This window comes from Protomyctophum parallelum, assembly GCF_964188405.1.
Source record: "Protomyctophum parallelum genome assembly, chromosome: 8".
In the NCBI taxonomy this organism is placed as follows: domain Eukaryota; kingdom Metazoa; phylum Chordata; class Actinopteri; order Myctophiformes; family Myctophidae; genus Protomyctophum; species Protomyctophum parallelum.
Genome location: NC_139703.1, coordinates 6046469 through 6067371, shown reverse-complemented (window position 1 = coordinate 6067371; position 20903 = coordinate 6046469). Strand labels below are relative to the sequence as shown.

The 20903-nt window shown below is 44.3% G+C and overlaps 2 protein-coding genes across 2 annotated transcripts in view; both read left to right on the top strand.

Moving 5' to 3' along the window:
- Window positions 1-534: 534 nt before the first annotated feature.
- mmp24 (matrix metallopeptidase 24) overlaps window positions 535-20903 on the top strand; it is a gene marked incomplete at its 3' end in the record, with an annotated part of 70988 nt that continues 50619 nt past the window's right edge. Inside the window, exons 1-4 of the mRNA XM_083770400.1 lie at window positions 535-626; window positions 1951-2067; window positions 18099-18198; window positions 18426-18630. Coding sequence (XP_083626526.1) covers window positions 550-626; window positions 1951-2067; window positions 18099-18198; window positions 18426-18630 — 499 coding nt within the window. The 5' untranslated portion in view covers window positions 535-549. The remainder of the gene's footprint in view (window positions 627-1950; window positions 2068-18098; window positions 18199-18425; window positions 18631-20903) is intronic.
- On the top strand, window positions 5628-7025 carry LOC310863687 (zinc finger protein RFP-like; the record flags this gene model as incomplete). The annotated part of the gene is made up of 1 exon (XM_083772184.1): window positions 5628-7025. One exon carries the CDS (start codon window positions 5628-5630, stop codon window positions 7023-7025), a length of 1398 nt encoding a protein of 465 aa, XP_083628310.1.

The following is a 20903-nucleotide window of genomic DNA, read 5'->3' as shown; positions in this document are numbered from 1 at the left end:
CGAAGGAAAGTTGGTATTTCCGCCGAAGTATATAGAGAGTGACATTCTCGGAGGTGCTTTTCTTTTTTCCAAACGTGACACCTCCTCCTATCTCAGTGGAAATGGTAGCCTATAAGCCTGTGCTTTGGAGGGTGATAATGCTGCTGAAATGCCTGACACTTTTGAGATTACTGGGAGCCATATGTCTTGCAGTGCAGTGGGGATTGGAACTATAATGCCTTATTTATTCCATGTTAGTATATATGCACTCCCGTGTGTGTGTGTGTGTGTGTGTGTGTGTGTGTGTGTGTGTGTGTGTGTGTGTGTGTGTGTGTGTGTGTGTGTGTGTGTGCGTGCGTGCGTGTGCGCAATGTATTAACTGACACACATGCCCCCCCCCCCTCTCTCTCTCTCTCTGACTGAGAAAATAAACTAACTAACTTATAACTAACTTACTCTCTCTCTTCTTCTCTCTGTGTGTCTATGTCTCTCTGCCAGACGTGGTTGAAGAACTATGGCTACCTGTTGCCTCATGACATCCGTACGTCAGACCTGCGCCAGGAGAAGTCCATGCAGTCTGCTGTGTCGGCCATGCAGAGGTTCTATGGCATCCCTGTGACCGGCATACTGGACCAGACCACTATAGAGTGAGTACAGTGTGTGTGTGTGTGTGTGTGTGTGTGTGTGTGTGTGTGTGTGTGTGTGTGTGTGTGTGTGTGTGTGCGCGCACACGAGTGTGTGTGTGTTTATGTGCGTGCGTGCGCATGCATGTGCGTGTGTGTGTGTGTGTGTGTGTGTGTGTGTGTGTGTGTGTGTGTGTGCGCACATGCGTGCGTGCGTGCGTGCGTGCAAGCCAAAGGCTATGTGAAGAAATTCTGTCACATTGGTGGACATTTAAGGACATTTTCCTTAGTATTTTAATTAAATATTTTGTAAACAATCAATACAATTTCTCTCTCTCCATTTTAATTCATATTTCATTTTACTAGAATGTCATTTTGTTTGTAGTTAACTATGAACCCTGTGTGTGTGCAGGTGGATGAGGAAGCCTGTAGTTTCTTTACTGTAGTTTAACTATGAACCCTGTGTGTGCAGGTGGATGAGGAAGCCTGTAGTTTAACTATGATCCCTGTGTGGATGAGGAAGCCTGTAGTTTCTACTGTAGTTTAACTATGAACCCTGTGTGTGTGCAGGTGGATGAGGAAGCCTGTAGTTTCTTTACTGTAGTTTAACTATGAACCCTGTGTGTGCAGGTGGATGAGGAAGCCTGTAGTTTAACTATGAACCCTGTGTGGATGAGGAAGCCTGTAGTTTCTACTGTAGTTTAACTATGAACCCTGTGTGTGTGCAGGTGGATGAGGAAGCCTGTAGTTTCTACTGTAGTTTAACTATGATCCCTGTGTGTGCAGCCAGGTGGATGAAGAAGCCTGTAGTTTCTTTACTGTAGTTTAACTATGAACCCTGTGTGTGTGCAGGTGGATGAAGAAGCCTGTAGTTTCTTTACTGTAGTTTAACTATGAACCCTGTGTGTGTGCAGGTGGATGAAGAAGCCTGTAGTTTCTTTACTGTAGTTTAACTATGAACCCTGTGTGGATGAGGAAGCCTGTAGTTTCTACTGTAGTTTAACTATATGATCCCTGTGTGTGTGCAGGTGGATGAGGAAGCCTGTAGTTTCTTTACTGTAGTTTAACTATGATCCCTGTGTGTGTGCAGGTGGATGAGGAAGCCTGTAGTTTAACTATGAACCCTGTGTGTGTGCAGGTGGATGAGGAAGCCTGTAGTTTCTTTACTGTAGTTTAACTATGAACCCTGTGTGTGCAGGTGGATGAGGAAGCCTGTAGTTTAACTATGAACCCTGTGTGGATGAGGAAGCCTGTAGTTTCTACTGTAGTTTAACTATGAACCCTGTGTGGATGAGGAAGCCTGTAGTTTCTACTGTAGTTTAACTATATGATCCCTGTGTGTGTGCAGGTGGATGAGGAAGCCTCGCTGTGGCGTTCCAGACCACCCCCACACCAGTCGCCGCCAGAGGAACAAGCGCTACGCGCTGACGGGACAGAAGTGGAGAGACAAGAAGATCTCATACAGGTATATATACCGCAGGACCTCGCTCTGCTCCAGGGGTTCCCAAAGAGGGGTCCGCCCTCTGTATGGGGGTCCCGTTCCGCAGTCTCCACCTCATGGGGACTTTGTGTCAAAAGTCCCCCAAAAGGGGTTCCCGTCCTGAATGGTTTGAGTGGTTAATTACCTCCTGTCAATCATCAACGTAATGCCTGAAAGCGATGTCATCCCGTTGAATGATATCAAAGATGGTGGACACATGCAGCGTTTTACACACTCACATTAAGGTTACCCCAAGGATGATATCAAAGATGGTGGACACATGCAGCGTTTTACACACTCACAAGAAAACAGTGTTGTTTTTGGCAGCAAATTTCTATTTTCTATTTCTATTTCATAGTGTTTGGACTGAAACTTCATTTAGTTTTAGTCAGATTTTAGTCATCTGGAATGTCTTAGCGTTGGTCTAGTTTTAGTCGACCAAGTGTCATGAGACTTTAGTCGACTAAATCTACAGTTGATTTAGTCGACTAAAATGTATTTTGGCGGGCCTTGATGTCGTTGTAATGACAGCTTTGATTTGAGAGCTTGTAGATCTGCTGTTTTTGCTATTTTGGGCCAAAAGTGCCCTCTTTGTGCCCTGCCTCTCTAACACTCTCTGCACGTGCTTGAACCTCAACACCACCTTGTTGCTAGTGCACGACGCCTCGTTGCTAGTGCACGACGCCTCGTTGCTAGTGCACGACGCCTCGTTGCTAGTGCACGACGCCTCGTTGCTAGTGCACGACGCCTCGTTGCTAGTGTACGACGCCTCGTTGCTAGTGCACGACGCCTCGTTGCTAGTGCACGACGCCTCGTTGCTAGTGCAGTGCTGTCCTTGGTTTGGGCAAATTGTGACAGCAGTAGTGGAAAAGTACGTTTTTATCAAAATGTAGCAGAAAGTACTCATTATGCAGAATGTCCCATTTCACAAACCCATATGAAAATGGCCCAAATGTATACAGCGCCAAAATGGTTAATGCGTGTAATTATCAAAATCTACTAGTAACCACTAACATTTTCAAATAATTGTAGTGGAGTTTACAATATTTGCCTCTGCGATGTATAGCGGAGTAGAAGTAAAAGTGATATAGTTTAGTGACATCACAATATCATACCCTCCCCTAACCCCTCCCCCTTTATCATACAACAACAGCTGTGGGTGTGGCTTCAGTTCAGGTGGATCACCACCCACCAGGCAAACCAGGCATACTTAATCAACTGGTGGGTGTGTCCACATAAAAACAACAATTTAACAAATACTGTAAAATTCTTCCTCCTTATATAATAATAACTGATGATCATGTTTTAGGGTGGAAAAATATCACAGCTCTCCATCTTTAAGTATTAGTGATTGAGAAAATATACTTTTCACCATTAAGTACATCACCTCACCAACTCTGCTTATTATAGGTGACTTTGGGTTCTTTTCCCGTAAAGCGTCTTGGAAATATTCAAAGTTTAAGTTGTATTGATTTTTTTATATTTAATATCGCTGTGCTTCACCGAGCAGCGCCCAGCGCCTGTGTCACTGTCACTGGGAAATACGTCACGATATTGAGGCCAAAAGCCAATCCATTTGGTGTGAGATTTTAAAATCGGCTAGATATACTGTGGAGTCGGCTAGAGTTGATGGAAGGAAAGAGTGTGAGCTTAGAAGGTGAGGTGGATAAGCTACAATCAGACAGCTCTGTAAGAGAAGTACACACACACACACACACACACACACACACACACACAGAGTTGTTTTTTCTTCTTCTTTTGACTCCTTTTCCATGTCAGCGTGCTCTATTTGGTGTGACAGAAGATGAATCGTTGCAATAATGTCTTATCTTTCATATAGTTCTCATTCTCCGTTCAACTCTGTGAGACAAAAGCCACGAGCACAACAGAGACACCTCATTCTCTCACTCACAATGTTGCCTTTGTTCTGCGATGATCAGTGAACATCAGATTAGTACAAATAATTGATTTTAATATTATGCTTAGTTTTTTTTTAAGTCGTTTTAGTCTTTTTATATAGTAACTGTGTATGTACACTTTGTACAGTATGTATGTATTGTGTTTTCCTGTTGTCTTTTACTACTGCATGCTGCAAAGTTCTTTGAAGTTGAAGTAAAACTATGACGAAAAAGGTCCGTCGACTGCATGCCTCTTTTCACAGATAAAAACGAAATAAAAAAACAGAAATAAAAACTAACCCATGATGACTAAAACTAAAACTAAATATATAAAAGATTGTGTCAACAAAGGAAAACTAGACTAGTGGGGAAGAGACCCAGTAGAACCAAAAGACAACTCATTTCATGGTTGGTTGCGCTCGGGTGTTGCGCTCCGAAAATAGGAGATCAAAAGTTCAAAACAATAGGACAAAAACAAAATGTCATTTTATTCAAAAATCTATGACTAAAACAACACTGTCATGCTGTCATGGTGATGCTACCTTGGGCAGTGCAGGCTGCAGAGGCATCATTTAATAAACATCATCACCTGATAACAAAATAAACAACAAAATGAACACTGTTGGTGCAAAGACTGCTATCGCTAGCTGTGTTTGGTCGTATTCCTGAGGCAAAAAACTGTAATCGCTTGTTGTAGTGTTAAAAAATATTCCAAAGTGGCCATCGCAACAACAGAGCGGAGAAGGAACGCGCACGATGCGCAGCACCGCCGCCATTGTAATGCATTGGCCTCAGTTTCCCTTAACAAATCACACCCGTGTGAAGTGAGGGACGCTCTTATCATCGCCGAGGTGAATTAAAACAGTTGCACTGTGTTTAGAAATGTCGATTTTCTCTGCCACATATGACGTAAATTATCCTTTTATTGTCAATGGCATTTAATGTTTGTGTTGCCACAAAAAGCCGTTTGGTTCAGACACATATGACGTAAATTCTCCTTTCATTGTCAATGGCAAATGTGACACGTGCTGTGACGAAAAGCTGTAAATAGGAGGCGTTAGCGCCCCTCAAAAAAATAAAATCAAGGGTAATAAGTAATGGGTTGTCAGAATTATGGACAGTCCCCTAATGTCGTTTTAGTTACTCGTTACTTCAAAGTAACTAGTAACTAGAGTCTTCAAACAATTATAGTGGAGTAAAAAGTACAATATTTGACACTGAGATGTAGTGGAGTAGATGTCAAAGTAGCCAGTTAATTAAAGATCGGTAAAGTAAACATAATAAAATATTCTACTGTACTGTACAGTACATACATATACAGTATGCACACAAAAGGAACACAGACAGACCGATGCAGAGATTTGTTGACAGCACACAAACATATGGCGACGCCGCACACCTGTGTGATGTCAGAGTGATGTCATCGTGTCGTGGTCTGATAAGCTGTCACCCACACAAATAAAATGGTAAGACTGTACACCAAATTCATATACCCGTAATTAACGCTTGAGTCACGCTCATTTGTCAATTCACTCATACACTGCTTCATAATGAATTCATCACAAGTAAATCAATAATTATAAGTAATAATCCCGGTTAATTAGTGGTTATGTCACCACATTGACCTGACTTTGACGTTTGGTAGAAATGGCGTCTGCCAGCACTCTCTATTCCGAGGAGGAGGAGGAGTCACAATGTTCTCTGCAGCAACCCGCTGAACCGGACGAGGTCTCCTGTGACGTCTGTATCGAGGCCAAACTCAGAGCCCTGAAGTCCTGCCTGGTGTGTCTGACCTCCTACTGTGACACTCACCTGGAGCCTCATCACAGAGTCTCTGGCTTAAAACGACACAAGCTGATCGACCCCGTGAGGAACCTGGAAGACATGTGTGTGTGTAGGAAACACGACAGGCCTCTGGAGATGTTCTGTAAGACCGACCACGTGTGCGTCTGTAAGTCCTGCACTCAGTCGGACCACAAGCTACATCAAATCGTATCTCTGGAAGAAGAATGCGAAGGGCAGAAGGCGGAGCTGGGAAAGACGAAGGCGGAAGTTCAGCAGATGATCCGGGACACGCAGCTGAAGATTCAGGAGGTGAAACTCTCAGTAGAGCTCAGCAAGAAAGACCTGGACAAAGAGATTGCAGATATGTGTGTGCAGTTCTTCACCACTCTGATGAGCTGCGTTGAAAAGCACAAAATAAAAGAGAAACAGACCGAAGGCTTCATTAAACAGCTGGAAAAAGAAATCACAGAGTTAAAGAAGAGAAGCTCCGAGATGACGCGGCTCCTTTCACACGCCGAGGACCACCTCTACTTCCTCCAGAACGTCACGTCCGTTGACGCCCGTCCGCCAACCAAGGACTGGACAAGGGCCAATGTCCACCAGTCTTCATGCGTGGGGACTGTTAGGATGTCCGTGGCTCAGCTGGAGAAGACACTCAGTCGAGAGATGGAGAAGCTCTACGACGCCGAGCTGAGGAGCATCCGGCAGTATGCCGGGGACGTGACTCTGGACGCCGACACGGCGAGTCCGTGGCTCGTCCTGTCGGAGGACGGGAAACGAGTGAGTCACGGAGCCGCCTGGAGGTCCGTCCCAGACAGCGCCGAGAGGTTCTCGTTGTGTCACTGTGTGCTGGGACAACAGAGCTTCTCCTCGGGAAGGTTCTACTATCAGGTTCAGGTGGAGGAGAAAATCGCCTGGTATTTAGGAGTGGCCAGGGAGTCCATCAACAGGAAGGAGCCGATCAAACCGAGACCCACCAGCGGCTTCTGGACCATAGGGTTGAGGAACGGCTCTTACAAGGCACTCGCCGGGCCCTCCGTCCTCCTCCCGGTAAAAGAGGAGATCCAGACGTTGGGAGTGTTTGTGGATTACGAGGAGGGTCTGGTCTCCTTTTTTGACGTGGAGGCCAGAGTTCATCTCTACTCTTTCACTGCCTGCACCTTCACCGAGAAGCTGTACCCTTTCTTCTGTACCTGTGATAATTATAATGGGAAGAACTCTGCTCCTCTCGTCATCTCGTCGATCAATCACACAGATTAGACATGCATGTCCGATGTTTGAAGTCGATCAGGCCTTGAGGTCTCCGCATGCGGAATTCACACATTTATATGCAGTATCGGACAGATGTTCTGAATAGAGCAGAGTCGTCTAACAACAAATAAATGAACCTGAACCAGATTTTTAGCATTTTTGTTTGTTCATGCCATCCATATATATATATATATATAAACCATTGCAAAACAATGAGATATTGGTTAATTAGATTGAGTGAATAGTTTTGAAAGTGCAGCATATAATGTAGAAACCTTAACCAGAGAAATCACTATAGTTCACATTCAGAGATCAGAGCTCTTGTCTCTCTGGTCGTTGTTGTCTTTGTTAAATGCAGAGCGACTTCACTGTTTTAGCTGATAAACTAGATTTGGTCTGTTTTAGATTACAAGTATCTGTTTTTATTGTATACATTTTTGTGTGGACCCCAGGATGACTAGCGACCACTTTGTGGAAGCTAATGGGGGATCCGAATAAAGAATAAAGCTCTTATGCTCTTACTAATATTAATCTATCTATCCCTTCATGCACAACAGGGGTTGCGTTTCCTTTGTTTACTGGGCTCTCTTTTCTCTCTGTTCCCTGTATGCTCTCTGAGAACAAGCGCTTGACACTGACCCATATATGCCTACACAGCATTATTAACATTTTTAATCCACATTTATTTGCATATCGGACAAAAGCAGACTAGGGATACCTTTCAAAACGATCGGTATGAATCGCAGACCTTACCCGTGATTTTGCAACATTACGGACAAAACTGAACTAACTGTTAGCATATGCCCTAGCGATGGCTATAGCTCTAATCTTATATATACTACCTACGTATTATGCATTTATTTAAATATCAACTGTTGTTTCGCGATCAGTCATGAAACGTGGGTTCAAGGTTCAAATGAGGTTCAAATGAGGTTCAGCCATGGTCTCTTCATTTAGCAGTAGCTAACTAGTTTAAGTGCTAGCTAACTAGCACTTAAACATTATGGTTGAATTGTAGGCCTATCTTGTACAGTACTATCTCCACAGTACGTTCAACTCGATGGCACAGAATGGCTGAGTCTGTAGGGGTGTGTAGGGGTGTGTGTTTTTCACTGCCCCATGCAGTGGGTGAATACGGTAACCAAGTACATTTATGGCATTTTGAATATCTGTGCTTGAGTATTATCTTTTTTGGATACTTATTACTTATATATTATAATACATTTTTACTTTAGGTCAGCTTTTTTTTGTTTGTTTGATATTTTGGTAATGAGAATATACACTGTATTTTCAAATGCTTACTGTATTTATCTAAGGTTTACTGTGTTTTTGTTGATTTGATTGCGTCTGCGTTTGCATGTTTCTCTGCTGCTACACTTTGACGGAAGGTCAGTGTCTGCTGGTGCTCTCCATGCTGCTGAATAGGTTGGGTTATTATTATTTAGCTTCTCTTTCAAAAATGTATTATGTCTTTCAATCAACATGTTTACTGCTGTTATTGCGTATTATGTTCATATGCTATCTGTAAATACGTGGCTTGTACAGAAGCCGGGTGTCTCTAGCGTCTAAACTCTTTATTTACCCTTTCTCTCATCCTGTATCGTTCCAGCCTTTCTTACTGCATGCTTTTGCATTTCCCTTCTTTACTTCTACCTTTCTGTCTCTCAACCCTTCTGCCCCCCCCCCCCCCCCTCTCTCTCTCTCTCTCTCTCTCTCACTACCAGGGAGCCATCTGCGTAATGTAGGTCTAATGTAAATTAGGGCAGCCCCGTGAGACGTAGCCACACTGTTTTTCCCTCCGTCTCTGAGCGCTCCTGCTCTCTCCACCGCGTTACGTAACAGCCCTGAGCTGTGTGTGAGTGTTGAGCTCACCGTGCAGGGTGACTGCTTACCCCCTCTTACTGTATTTATTATGTCCTGTGTGTGAGTGTTGAGCTCACCGTGCAGGGTGACTGCTTACCCCCTCTTACTGTATTTATTATGTCCTGTGTGTGAGTGTTGAGCTCACCGTGCAGGGTGACTGCTTACCCCCTCTTACTGTATTTATTATGTCCTGTGTGTGAGTGTTGAGCTCACCGTGCAGGGTGACTGCTTACCCCCTCTTACTGTATTTATTATGTCCGCTCAACACTTCTTTCTGCCTGACGACTGTTTCAGCCAGTGTTGATTTTGTCCCCAGCGTACGGTGCGCTGACTTAAAAAGAAGGGGGGGAATCACACCTTACCATCATGCATCAGCTCATACTGGCCAATCAGAATGCCTGTTGTCAATGTCAATGGCGTTTAATGTTTTGATGTTTAATTTATGTCATATTTAGCGGACCTAATTTCTCCGTTCATTGTCAATGGCAAATCTTGAGACGTGTGGGGACAAAAGCTGTTTATAGGAGGGGCTGGCCGAAACAGTCATCAGGCAGAAAGAAGTGTTGAGCGGACCAGACAGTGGCCTTGTGGTTAGAGTGTCCGCCCTGGGAGGTCGGTGTTCGATCCCCGGCCGGGTCATACCAGAGAGACTGTAAAAATGGGACCCAATGCCTCCCTGCTTGGCACTCAGCATCAAAGGGTTGGATCAGGGGGTCAAATCTACTAATCAAATGATCCCTGAGCGCGGCACGTCTGCACGTCTCAAAACTCACCTCTGGTCGGGAGCTGTCGTACGCTTTGTCCTCACCAGTTTTTCTGTCGTAGAACAGCGGAGCAGCATTGTTTGACCAGCTGAGAGGCTGTCACAGGCATCTAAACGTATGTTTTCACTCCTAAAATGTATAAAACTAATAATAGCCTACATGTGAAAAAAATATATTTTGTAAAGGCATGTCATATGAAATTGGTAGGATATTACCAAGTGTGCAAGCTTATTCCAAGATCGTACTGCAGTTGTTCATGTCGCAAAAACGAGGGCGAGGCTTGATTTCATAGGGCGTGCCAGATAGATTTCAGCCGTCACATTTATTAACGTCGGAACGAAATGAAGGAAGGATCAGCTGTTTGCGATCACTTTATAAATGCCGTGGCGACGTGGGTGTACTACGAAACCTACACTCGAATCTGCGGCAGATTTTACACTCAATTGATAAATGAGGGCCTATGTCACACTAAAGCATACACATATAGGAGCGGGGCTAGCGCCTCAAGTGGGCAACCTTGATGCAAAAATGCCTCTTTATCCCATTCTGACCGGGCACCCATTTTGGTGTCAGCATCATGTTATGCTTTAGCTATTTAAAAATAGCAGATCTACAAGCTCATATCGCGCCACCGAGTGGCGCGATACGAGCTTGTAAATCTGCTATTTTTGAAAAATCGAAGAACGACTGACATTTTTAGAATCTGATCTCAGGTCAGAATGGGTTCATCAGACCAGTGTGTGTCTGGCGGAAACCTCGTATGAATCTGATCTCAGGTCAGAATGGGTTATAAAAGCTCACATCACGTCATTCCGTGCCACGCTGCGAGTTTGTGCATCTGCAATTTTTTTCTTTACATTTTTGAAAGTGTGAGAACTAATGATTTAGTAGAACTTGCCTCAGCTCTCAATTAGACCTTCGCTATAAGCCACACCCACTCCACTCTGTGAGGGCAAGCTGTCCTTCTCACCCTTTGAGATACATTAGTTAAATGAAGGGATTTGGCCAGTATAAATAATCCATCATTTCAGTAACAAGAGCTTCAAAATGTCTTCTAAATCTAGTCAACAAGGCCCTGCAGTAGGAAAATGTACAATGTTTGACATTATTTCAGTAAACTAGAAATACGAGGACATGTTAGAGAGGGAGAAACAGTATCCAACTCAATTAACTTTAACGACCGTCCGACAGGAGTTTTGATGTAATACACTGTAAGACTGATTAGTATTATTATATATCATCACCTGGGTGCGTCAGTCGTGTAACCTTCCCGACGTTAAGCTGTATAATGTGTTTGACAGCTATGAGGTGATGAAAGCTTGCCATTCTTAACAACTATATATATTTTGTTAATGTTTTTTTTTATTGTGGCTTTCGCCTTTATTTTATATTTTTTTATGGAGGGACAGACAGTGGGCTGACAGGAAATGGGGAGAGAGATGGGGGGGGGGATGACATGCAGTAAAGGCCGTCAGGATCGGGAGTCGAACCCACGGCACACTGCCAGACTGGATTACCAGCCAAGGTGCCTGAACTGCTGAGCCACGGCCCAGGCCAGGTTTGCTAAACTATCAATTGGACAATCTATTTTGGAGCGGGTTTAGCGAAGGGCTAATTGATTCCAAATATTTCTTGGACAAAATAAGATTATTTTTTCCTTATAGAACACTCTTCCTTATAGTGCCCACTCTTCCTGTCACCCATCTGAATACTAAGAAAAAAAATTATCCAACTTGAAAGGTATTCTTTTTATTACCAGTGCAGTGTGCACTGGGCTCACATGTCTTTGCACACAGCACCTGGCTTTTAACCCATTCTGACCTGAGATCAGATTCATACGAGGTTTTCCACTGGACACACACTGGTCTGATGAACCCATTCTGACCTGAGATCAGATTCTAAAAATGTCAGTCGTTCTTCGATTTTTCAAAAAATAGCAGACCTACAAGCTCGTATCGCGCCACTCGGTGGCGCGATATGAGCTTGTAGATCTGCTATTTTTCAATAGCTAAAGCATAACACGATGCTGACACCAAAATGGGTGCCCGCTCAGAATGGGTTAACGTTGGATGATTGTATGTGCTTTATTCACTGTTTGCTCCTATGAATACGCAGATTGAGTGCAACCTCATATGTCCAAAACGGTTACTTTTCAGGATAAAAATAACGAAAATCAATATCAAATATCGTTTGGAGCTTGCAGATCTGGTACTTATAATGCGTTAGTGTGATGTATGTTGTCGGGGCGTTAAAGGTATATTCAGTGATTTCACTTAATTCAAATATCACTTATTTTTTTGTTTTGTTGTGATAATCCTCTCTACTATAGAGTGTGCTGACCATATAAGGAGTTCCTCCCTGTCCCCAGTTAACCCCTGGGGGTCAAAAAACCTTAGGTTTCGTTTTTGACTCTCTATCCTGATTGGACGAAAGGCTGGGTCCCACAGCCAAAAACGAAACCTATGGTTTTTTGAGTGAAATCACTGAATATACCTTTAACGGAGATAAGAGGTTTCTGCCCAACAGCAACTGTCTTACAGTATATTTGAAGTAGGCCAGTTGGCATAATTATTCACTGGTACAGACTACCAGTGCTGCAGTTGCCTGCCTGAACAACTTTATTATAATTACACTAAATCTAGCACATGTTGGGAACAAGCTGTGCGTAAGCACGCACACCGTTCCCCCAGTGTGTTCAAGGTGACCCATGCACGTCCAATTTGACTGAAAGAAATACAGACAAATGATGGATTTAATCTGGGCCAAACTTGTCTCCTGAGTTTCAAAGTTGGATGCATTAACAGTTAGGATATGAGGCCAAAATGCATCCCTACAGAATATGACATTTCTCGTAGAGATTTAAGCCATCATAATAAGCCAGACTCATCACACTTTCTTTTGCCAACAGCAGATTCACGCCTGGCTTATTAGCCAGGCTAACGCACTGCGCCAACTGAACGCCCCAATTTTCTTTTCTTTTGGCAGGTGGGCATTGCTCTCCAGCAATGCTGGGGGGGATTACTGTATATAGGAGAGACAGACGGTATAGGGAAGCTCAAGCGAGACCGCGTAAGCGAGACAGACAGCACGTAGAATATGAAAGCTAACAGGGAAACAGTCCAGGAGAGACGGTTGGAAAAGCTATAAGAGTTTGACAGTGTAACTGAGAGAAAGCTGAGAGAGAGACAATGAGAGACAGGGGGGAATTCAAACTGTTTCCGAATACGGTTGCCTCATGGTCCCCGCTGGCCATGATTCACATTGGCCTTGATTCTTCCACACCCGAGTACACTTCATTCAACTGTATTCAAGTGCTTTCAACATTGCAGCGATCCGTATCCGAGTACACTTCAGTCTGTCCCGATGCGGTCCCTGGAACAGTTGGGTGATCCGCTCCCGGGAGCGGTACGCAGCATTCACACTACCACAACATCTGCCAAGTGGTCCCGAGTGCGCATCCGGGACCATAGTGTGAATCCCCCCCACAACAGAAAGCTTAGGGAAGTTTTAGGGAAGCTGAGAGGAGACTGTGTGGGGGGACAGATAGTAGGAGAGCTGAGAGCGGACTGTGTGGGGGGGACAGGCTGTAGGAAGGAGCTGAGCAGACTGTGTGCATGCAGGGGAAAGCTGAGGAAGTGCAACGGGTGCCGAAAACACTCCAGATTTTGATTACTGTGTAGTGAGTGATTCAGAGAAGTACTGTACACTATAAGTACGGTTACTGCACGGTGAGTGCAGTTGTGCAATCCAGCATTACTGTCGGAAAATCTGACATGGAGGCCTCAGGGCAGGAAGGTGTGAGAGAGGGAGAGAGAGAGAGAGAGATTGAAAGGTAGTAGTACGATCAAGTAGGGAGTTAAGAGGTTTTTTGTGTTTTTTACTTGATCATACTGTGTCACACAACCACAAGCTTGAAGTTTCGAATTCTTCGAACCGGGAAATAGGAGAGGAATGCATGAACAGAAAGACGGACAGTGTGAGACGGAAACTGAGCTTAAAGACCACCTCTAACCTTTCCATCCTGCGTGACTTAGGTAGTATATTTATAGACGGCCGCTGCCGTGTGTGTGTGTGTGTGTGTGTGGGGGGGGGGGGTACGTGCATGCATGGGTGCGTACATGTGCTTGCGCGGGCGTGTGTGCGTGTGTGTGAATGTGCACGTCTTTTAAACGGATGCAATCACAGTCCATTGTCACACACAATCAGAGCGGAGCCCCCTCTTGTCCTCTCCTAATCTCCTTCATGTCCTCTGCATTCTTGAATCCTCTCCTTATCTCCTGGGCTGTCTCCTCGCCTCTGCTGTCTCCTCCTGTTAGCGTCGTCTCTGTTGCAATGTTCTTCTCCTCTCCTCTCCTCCCGCCATTTGTCTTACTTAGGAGTGAACTCCTTAAGCATCTTGGACATTTTTAACCCGGCAGTAGTAGTTAATTCACAATACACTCACTTTATCCATTTATACGTCGGCTATTTAAAATGCACAATAACTGCAAGCTTGTTTTTTTTTCTCCTGGGGGTCCCTGGCACGAACTATTTTGAGATGGCCATATTCATTTGGATGAAGTCTTATTGGCTTTGTATCTGGCTGACATCTAGGTGTGTGTGTGTGTGTGTGTGTGTGTGTGTGTGTGTGTGTGTGTGTGTGTGTGTGTGTTGGCCACAGGTCATTTGGCTAGCTCTGTGTAATCCGCACAATTTAGTTGGAACAGACAACTGTCTGCTAAATACATACACACGCGTGCGCACACACACGCACGCACGCACATTAGAAAGTATAACAGAGTTGTCAAATGTGTCTTTGTGTTCTCCAAGGAAACAAATCCATTCAAACAGCCAATTCCCAAACACAAAGTGTAATTCATGTCCTTTTACATCACGCCAAATAGAAGCCAGCATATGTTGTAACAGGTGTCGTCAAAAAGGAATTCATTGCTAAAACACATTTTGACACTTTTAGTAGTAGTAATTAGATTATTGATGTCTGACTGACATTATAAAAAAAAAATCATGACACAACCCTTCATTATTTTAATGAGGTTTAACTTTGATGAAAATCATTGGATGACACAATAAATAGCAGTTCTTCAGAGAAGCTACAGAACAGATACAATCTCACGACCATCAAAGTAATTAACAAAGTTAATTAAGCCAAAATGTATCTTAACGTGTGGGTAAAAAGAAGTAGAGCACTTCTGTCACAACAAAGAACACTTTCAAAGCACAGTTTCTTGGGTCCCTTCCATAGACTGTAAAAAATATGGACAAAGCGTTCCCCGGGTCTAACATGAACGTAAAATGAAGCCTGTAATAATATGCTAATTCCTAATGTAAGTCGCCATCTTTGGTACCAGCTGGCCATTGGCTGGCTCCGTTTTGTATACCAGCTGGTCATTGGCTGCCCAGACAACGAGGCGGGACTTCCCCCCTTCTTCTCCGTTGGTTTTTATTTTGACTCGAGTGGGAGGGGAATCCCGATCATAGACTGTAATGGTAGCCACGCCCCTCAGAACATACGCGATGTTTTTTTTTCTTTATGGTCATTTTTTTAATTAATGGGACCATAATTTTCCAAAAAGAATATTATGACATTAGAAATAATAATAATAATAATAAAACTTTATTTGTATAGCACCTTTCATGACATCAAATGCAGCTCAAAGTGCTTTACAGAACAATGGAGAATAAAATAAAAGCAAAGCATAAAAGAAAAGCAAGGCAACGACATTAAAAAACAAGCAGTAATGCATTACAGTGAGGACATGAATAACACAGAATATAAGATCACTTAAAGGCAATGTTGTAGAAGTGGGTCTTGAGCTGAGCTTTAAAAATGTCTACAGAGGCTGCCTGACGAAGGTACAGAGGGAGCTTGTTCCATGCCGATGGCCCGTAGAAGCAAAAAGCTGCTTCCCCGTATTTTTTAGTTGCCATTTTTTTAGGCAAAGCGAGCAGGCCAGCAGTGGAAGACCTTAGCGAGCGGTTGAATGAGACTTTAAACTAGTGACTGGAAGAAGAAAGTATTCATGACCATGTTTATTAAGGTAATACAGTCTAGGTGAAGTTGGGCCAAAATACATGGGCCTCTATGGAGCTATGGGGCTTTTTGGGTCCGGTCCAGCGCCACAACAGGCCATTATATGAACTACCGATTTCAAATGAGGCTTCACGAAATATCTGGCTGACTGCCCCCCTGGTCCCTTCTCAAGCCTGATATACACAAAAATACTCGATCTACAAGCTCAGCTTGTGAGCTGCCGTGAGATTATAGAGAGACGTAAAATGAATCATTTTGCTGTGGAAAATCTGGGGAAATAAATGCTTACCACTAGCTTTTTTCACGGATGTGATCATAAAGGTGTCTACTATCACATTATTCACATATGAATTTGTTTCCCTTTGTGTCCCTTTGTGACAGCTGCTGAAAGTTGGAGTAACCTATATAAGGCAGAATTATCAAATTGTCATTATGCTTTAGCATGTGACATGTTAAACTATGGATTCTGAATCCATTGCAAGCATTAGTTTTGCACAAAAAACACTCCTTGGGATAAATTCGGCTGTTTTTTAACCTAATGCTTGCAATGGATTCAGAATAATGAAAACCCCCTAGTTTAACATGTCACATGCTACTTAAAGCATAATGACATTTTGAGAATGTTGCCTTATATAGGTTGTTAATGGTACCCCCAACTTTCAGCTGTCACAAGGTTTCCCATTGGAACAAATTGATGTGCTACGCCTTTATGAACACATCTGTCATAAAAGTTAGTGTTAAGCCTTTTTTCCCCCAGATTTGCTACAACGTTTGCTAACTTTACCTAACTATATGTCTTTGCCTCAAAAAACACTGTCTGTTTTGATGTGTGATATCATTTGACATGGGGATATGTATTTGCTCCCGTGGTATTTCAGCCACATAACCAAAAGCATTTGTTTTGTTCATGATTCCATTTACTGTCAAAACCTTCACCGTTCAAAAGCGGGTACAATGACAAATCTCAAATTGAGTTGTTCTTTTGGATCCATCTCATCATGTTCCTTCAACATTAGGCGTACGGTGGCGTTGACACACTCAACAGAAGACAGGAAAAGTGGAATTGGTTTACATCTCTCCTCTCTCTCTCTCTCTCTCTCTCTCTCACCCTCCGACACGGCTTCAATATGATCTTGTTTTTGTTGATGCTATCAAACGTCAAAGTCTCGCTCCGTGCCTCCGATCTCTCTCTCTCGGTAATTCCAGTGTGGCGCCGTTGGTGCTGAGGTGATACAGGACAGCCCACAATGCAAGGCGTCTCATGTATCCGTTCACGGCGCGCTGCGGCGACACAAACCGCCCATTAAGCCTCGCGTCGTGCCCGGGCACGCTCTTCATTATTCGCGTTATAGGAAGTGCTTGTGTACTGAAGTTGAAATGTTGTATTACAGTGATTTCCCTAATGCTATATGACATTTTGTTTCAGTAATGCATTTTCTCCACGGGAACAATGCATTTACCCCCCGTAGAGAGACATTGTGGGAAATGGACTCAACTGCTTAGTGTCCGCAGTCTGTCCCTCATCTGTCTGTCTCTCCTATACACTGTCTCTCTCTCAGCTGTCCTACAGTCTGTCTATCCTACACTGTCTGTCTTTCAGCTGTCCTGTCTGTCTCTCCTATACTGTCTCCCTCTCAGCTGTCCTACTGTCTGTCTCTCCTACACTGTCTCCCTCTCAGCTGTCCTACTGTCTGTCTCTCAGCTGTCCTGCTGTCTGTCTCTCCTACACTGTCTCCCTCTTAGCTGTCCTACTGTCTGTCTCTCCTACACTGTCTCCCTCTCAGCTGTCCTACTGTCTGTCTCTCCTACACTGTCTCCCTCTCAGCTGTCCTACTGTCTGTCTCTCCTACACTGTCTCCCTCTCAGCTGTCCTACTGTCTGTCTCTCCTTAACTGTCTCCCTCTCAGCTGTCCTACTGTCTGTCTCTCCTACACTGTCTCCCTCTCAGCTGTCCTACTGTCTGTCTCTCCTACACTGTCTCCCTCTCAGCTGTCCTACTGTCTGTCTCTCCTACACTGTCTCCCTCTCAGCTGTCCTACTGTCTGTCTCTCCTAAACTGTCTCCCTCTCAGCTGTCCTGCTGTCTGTCTCTCCTACACTGTCTCCCTCTCAGCTGTCCTACTGTCTGTCTCTCCTACACTGTCTCCCTCTCAGCTGTCCTACTGTCTGTCTCTCCTAAACTGTCTCCCTCTCAGCTGTCCTGCTGTCTGTCTCTCCTACACTGTCTCCCTCTCAGCTGTCCTACTGTCTGTCTCTCCTACACTGTCTCTCACCATCCACACTGTCCGCTCACTCTCCGCTTTCCTTTTCCAACAGCGACGATATGCCGCCTGGTTTCCGCTTTCAAATAAATATTTGTACCTTTTCAGAAATGTATTAATGACACACCTATGCCCCCCACCCCACCCCCCTCTCTCTTCCACAGTATATCTAACTACACTCCTAAAGTCGGGGAGAAAGACACGCAGCGAGCCATTCGACAAGCCTTCAACGTGTGGCAGGCCGTCACACCTCTCACCTTCCAGGTATCAGTCTGTCTTTGTTAATTAATTCCCCTACTTGATCACACAAAAGCATCAGCAGTAGAAGATATACAAGCTCTATATTACAACTCTATATCTCCTCTCCTCTCCTCTCCTCTCCTCTCCTCTCCTCTCCTCTCCTCTCCTCTCCTCTCCTCTCCTCTCCTCTCCTCTCCTCTCCTCTCCTCTCCTCTCCTCTCCTCTCCTCTCCTCTCCTCTCCTCTCCCCAGGAGGTCCCGTACTCGGACATTAAAAACGAGGGCAAGGAGGCGGACATCATGATCTTCTTCGCCTCGGGTTTCCACGGAGACAGCTCGCCGTTCGATGGCGAGGGGGGCTTCCTGGCCCACGCCTACTTCCCCGGGCCCGGCATCGGAGGGGACACCCACTTTGACTCGGACGAACCCTGGACGCTGGGCAACGCCAACCACGATGGTGAGACACTATTTACTATTTACGTCACATTCTCATTGCGAACACAGTGAGCCACTTAGTATGACAGCAAGGGCTGAATGTCTGTGTGTCACGCTGTTACACCACCCGCCCGCCACCAGAGGGCGCAGCTAGACAGCAAGGGCTGACGCAGCTAGACAGCAAGGGCTGAATGTCTGTGTGTCCCGCTGTTACACCACCCGCCGCTGCTTAACAACGACACTGTCTGTAACTTGCTCGCTGTTACACCACCCGCCGCTGCTTAACAACGACACTGTCTGTAACTTGCTGTACTAGGCCCAACATAAAAATAATACTGTCACAACGACACTGTCTGTAACTAGGCTATGTGTACTAGTGTGTGCATATGGGCTAACGTTAGCTAAGCAGTCACAGTCCTGTTTACTGCTGCTCAACAACGACACACCAGAGGGCGCAGCTGTAGCACACACACACACACACACACAAACAACCACACACACACACACACACACACAAAAAGTACGTAATTAATTCTAATTGTTGCAATTTACGAGCTGCGTTCGCTTCACGCGTTTGCGCGTCTTACTTGTTCTACTGTCCTAAGCAACACCAACTCGGGACTGCTTCTTGCCTATCCTGGCTTTGCCCTGGGTTGGCTGCCATAGAGCGCCGAAGTCCTGACGTCACCCGCTCGTCCCCTCGATTCCCCTGGTTCACGGAAGTAGTTTCTCTATGGAGATTAACATGGGGCTCATCTTAAAATCATTTAATGTAAGCGTTGTGGTCCAAAGATAAACAAGCTGTCTCTGCGTTATTGTCAGGGAGGTGTCTCTGTATCGTTTGCGACAGTCAGTCACTCATATATGATGCAGTCTGCTTCTTGAGAAAATGTAACTAATTCAGTAGCAGTAATAACAATAGCGTTTTCTCTCAGTCAGTTGATTCTTCATATCCATATGAGTGAAGCGGCCTGGATGATTTGTTTATTTTTCAAATATAGTTATTATATGAGGCGATCTATGGGGATTACAATGCAAATAAAAAGTACATGAACCTGTGGCTTTGTGCCCTCCTCTACCGATATTGACGTCAGACTTTGGTGCTCTACAGTGCTAGTTGGCTTGCCTTAGTTGCCTCTAGTTCCAAATTGTTAACACACGTTTCTCAAAACAATAACGGCTTTCTCAAAACGGCACACAAAAGACTGAAAACCTCACATACAAAATGCTAAACCCTGACACTCCTGCATTATGACTCTTTGTCATCATAACTGTTCCCAAAATGGAACTCGTGTTTTCATTTGGTACACACAGCCATATTTTCAAATGACACACAGATACCATTCATTGAGTACACACAACTAAGCATTTAAATAAAGGTTATGATGATGATTTACAGCACAATGAAGTGCAAAATTGAAAACACAATCATAGAAATGGAACAGACCATATGAATGACAATGACTCTAGAAAGAATGAGCCATATTTCTCCCTTACTTTCTTCATAGGCAAACAAAACAGCACACAAATGCACACATCTCCTGGTGTTACGGTAATGACATTACCGTAATGACATTACCGTAACATCTACATTACCGAGAATAAGGAGAATAAGGTGGAAGGTATAGAACAGCCCGGTGGAAGCTCATTTTGTCCCAGATGACAATGGAATCAATTCACTGTGGGTCATTTACAGTATGTACAGTATGTGGTCAGGTGCGCACCAGACCTGAATGTTTACAGATTTGAATAGTTGTGTGTTGTACGTTGATGCTTTGAGATTTTAGTGTGTGCAACAACTGAACATTGTGTGTAATTGACCTTAGAGTGTAAAGAAGGAAAGTCAGAGTCTAACGGACTAAGTAGTGCAAATTGTGTCAAGTGATTAGGTACATGAAGTTAAGGTTGTGCAGAAATTGTGCAGAAAACTGTGCCGAAACCGCTTTTGGTGCGTTAAACAATCGTGAAAAACTGTAACTGTCAGTATACTCTCGTGTTGCTGGCATTGAGCTTGAGGCCGATCTCCTGCACTCCACTTCTACTGCTAGTACTAGTTCAGTCAGATAACGCACAAATAGAATGGGGGGGGGGGGGGGGGGGTAAATCTCTCTGTCATAAAGAATAAAGAAAGTATTGGTCCGTGTGGAAATATTGCCGTTCCGTCCATCACTGCTGTTGGCGAGTGGGGCAACCCGCCTAGTCGCGGGGCTGATAAAGGAGCATAAAAACACAAACATTTTTCTGCCTACATTGCCGATTTTCTATCTCTCCAGTTTGACAAATGGCTTGTGCCAG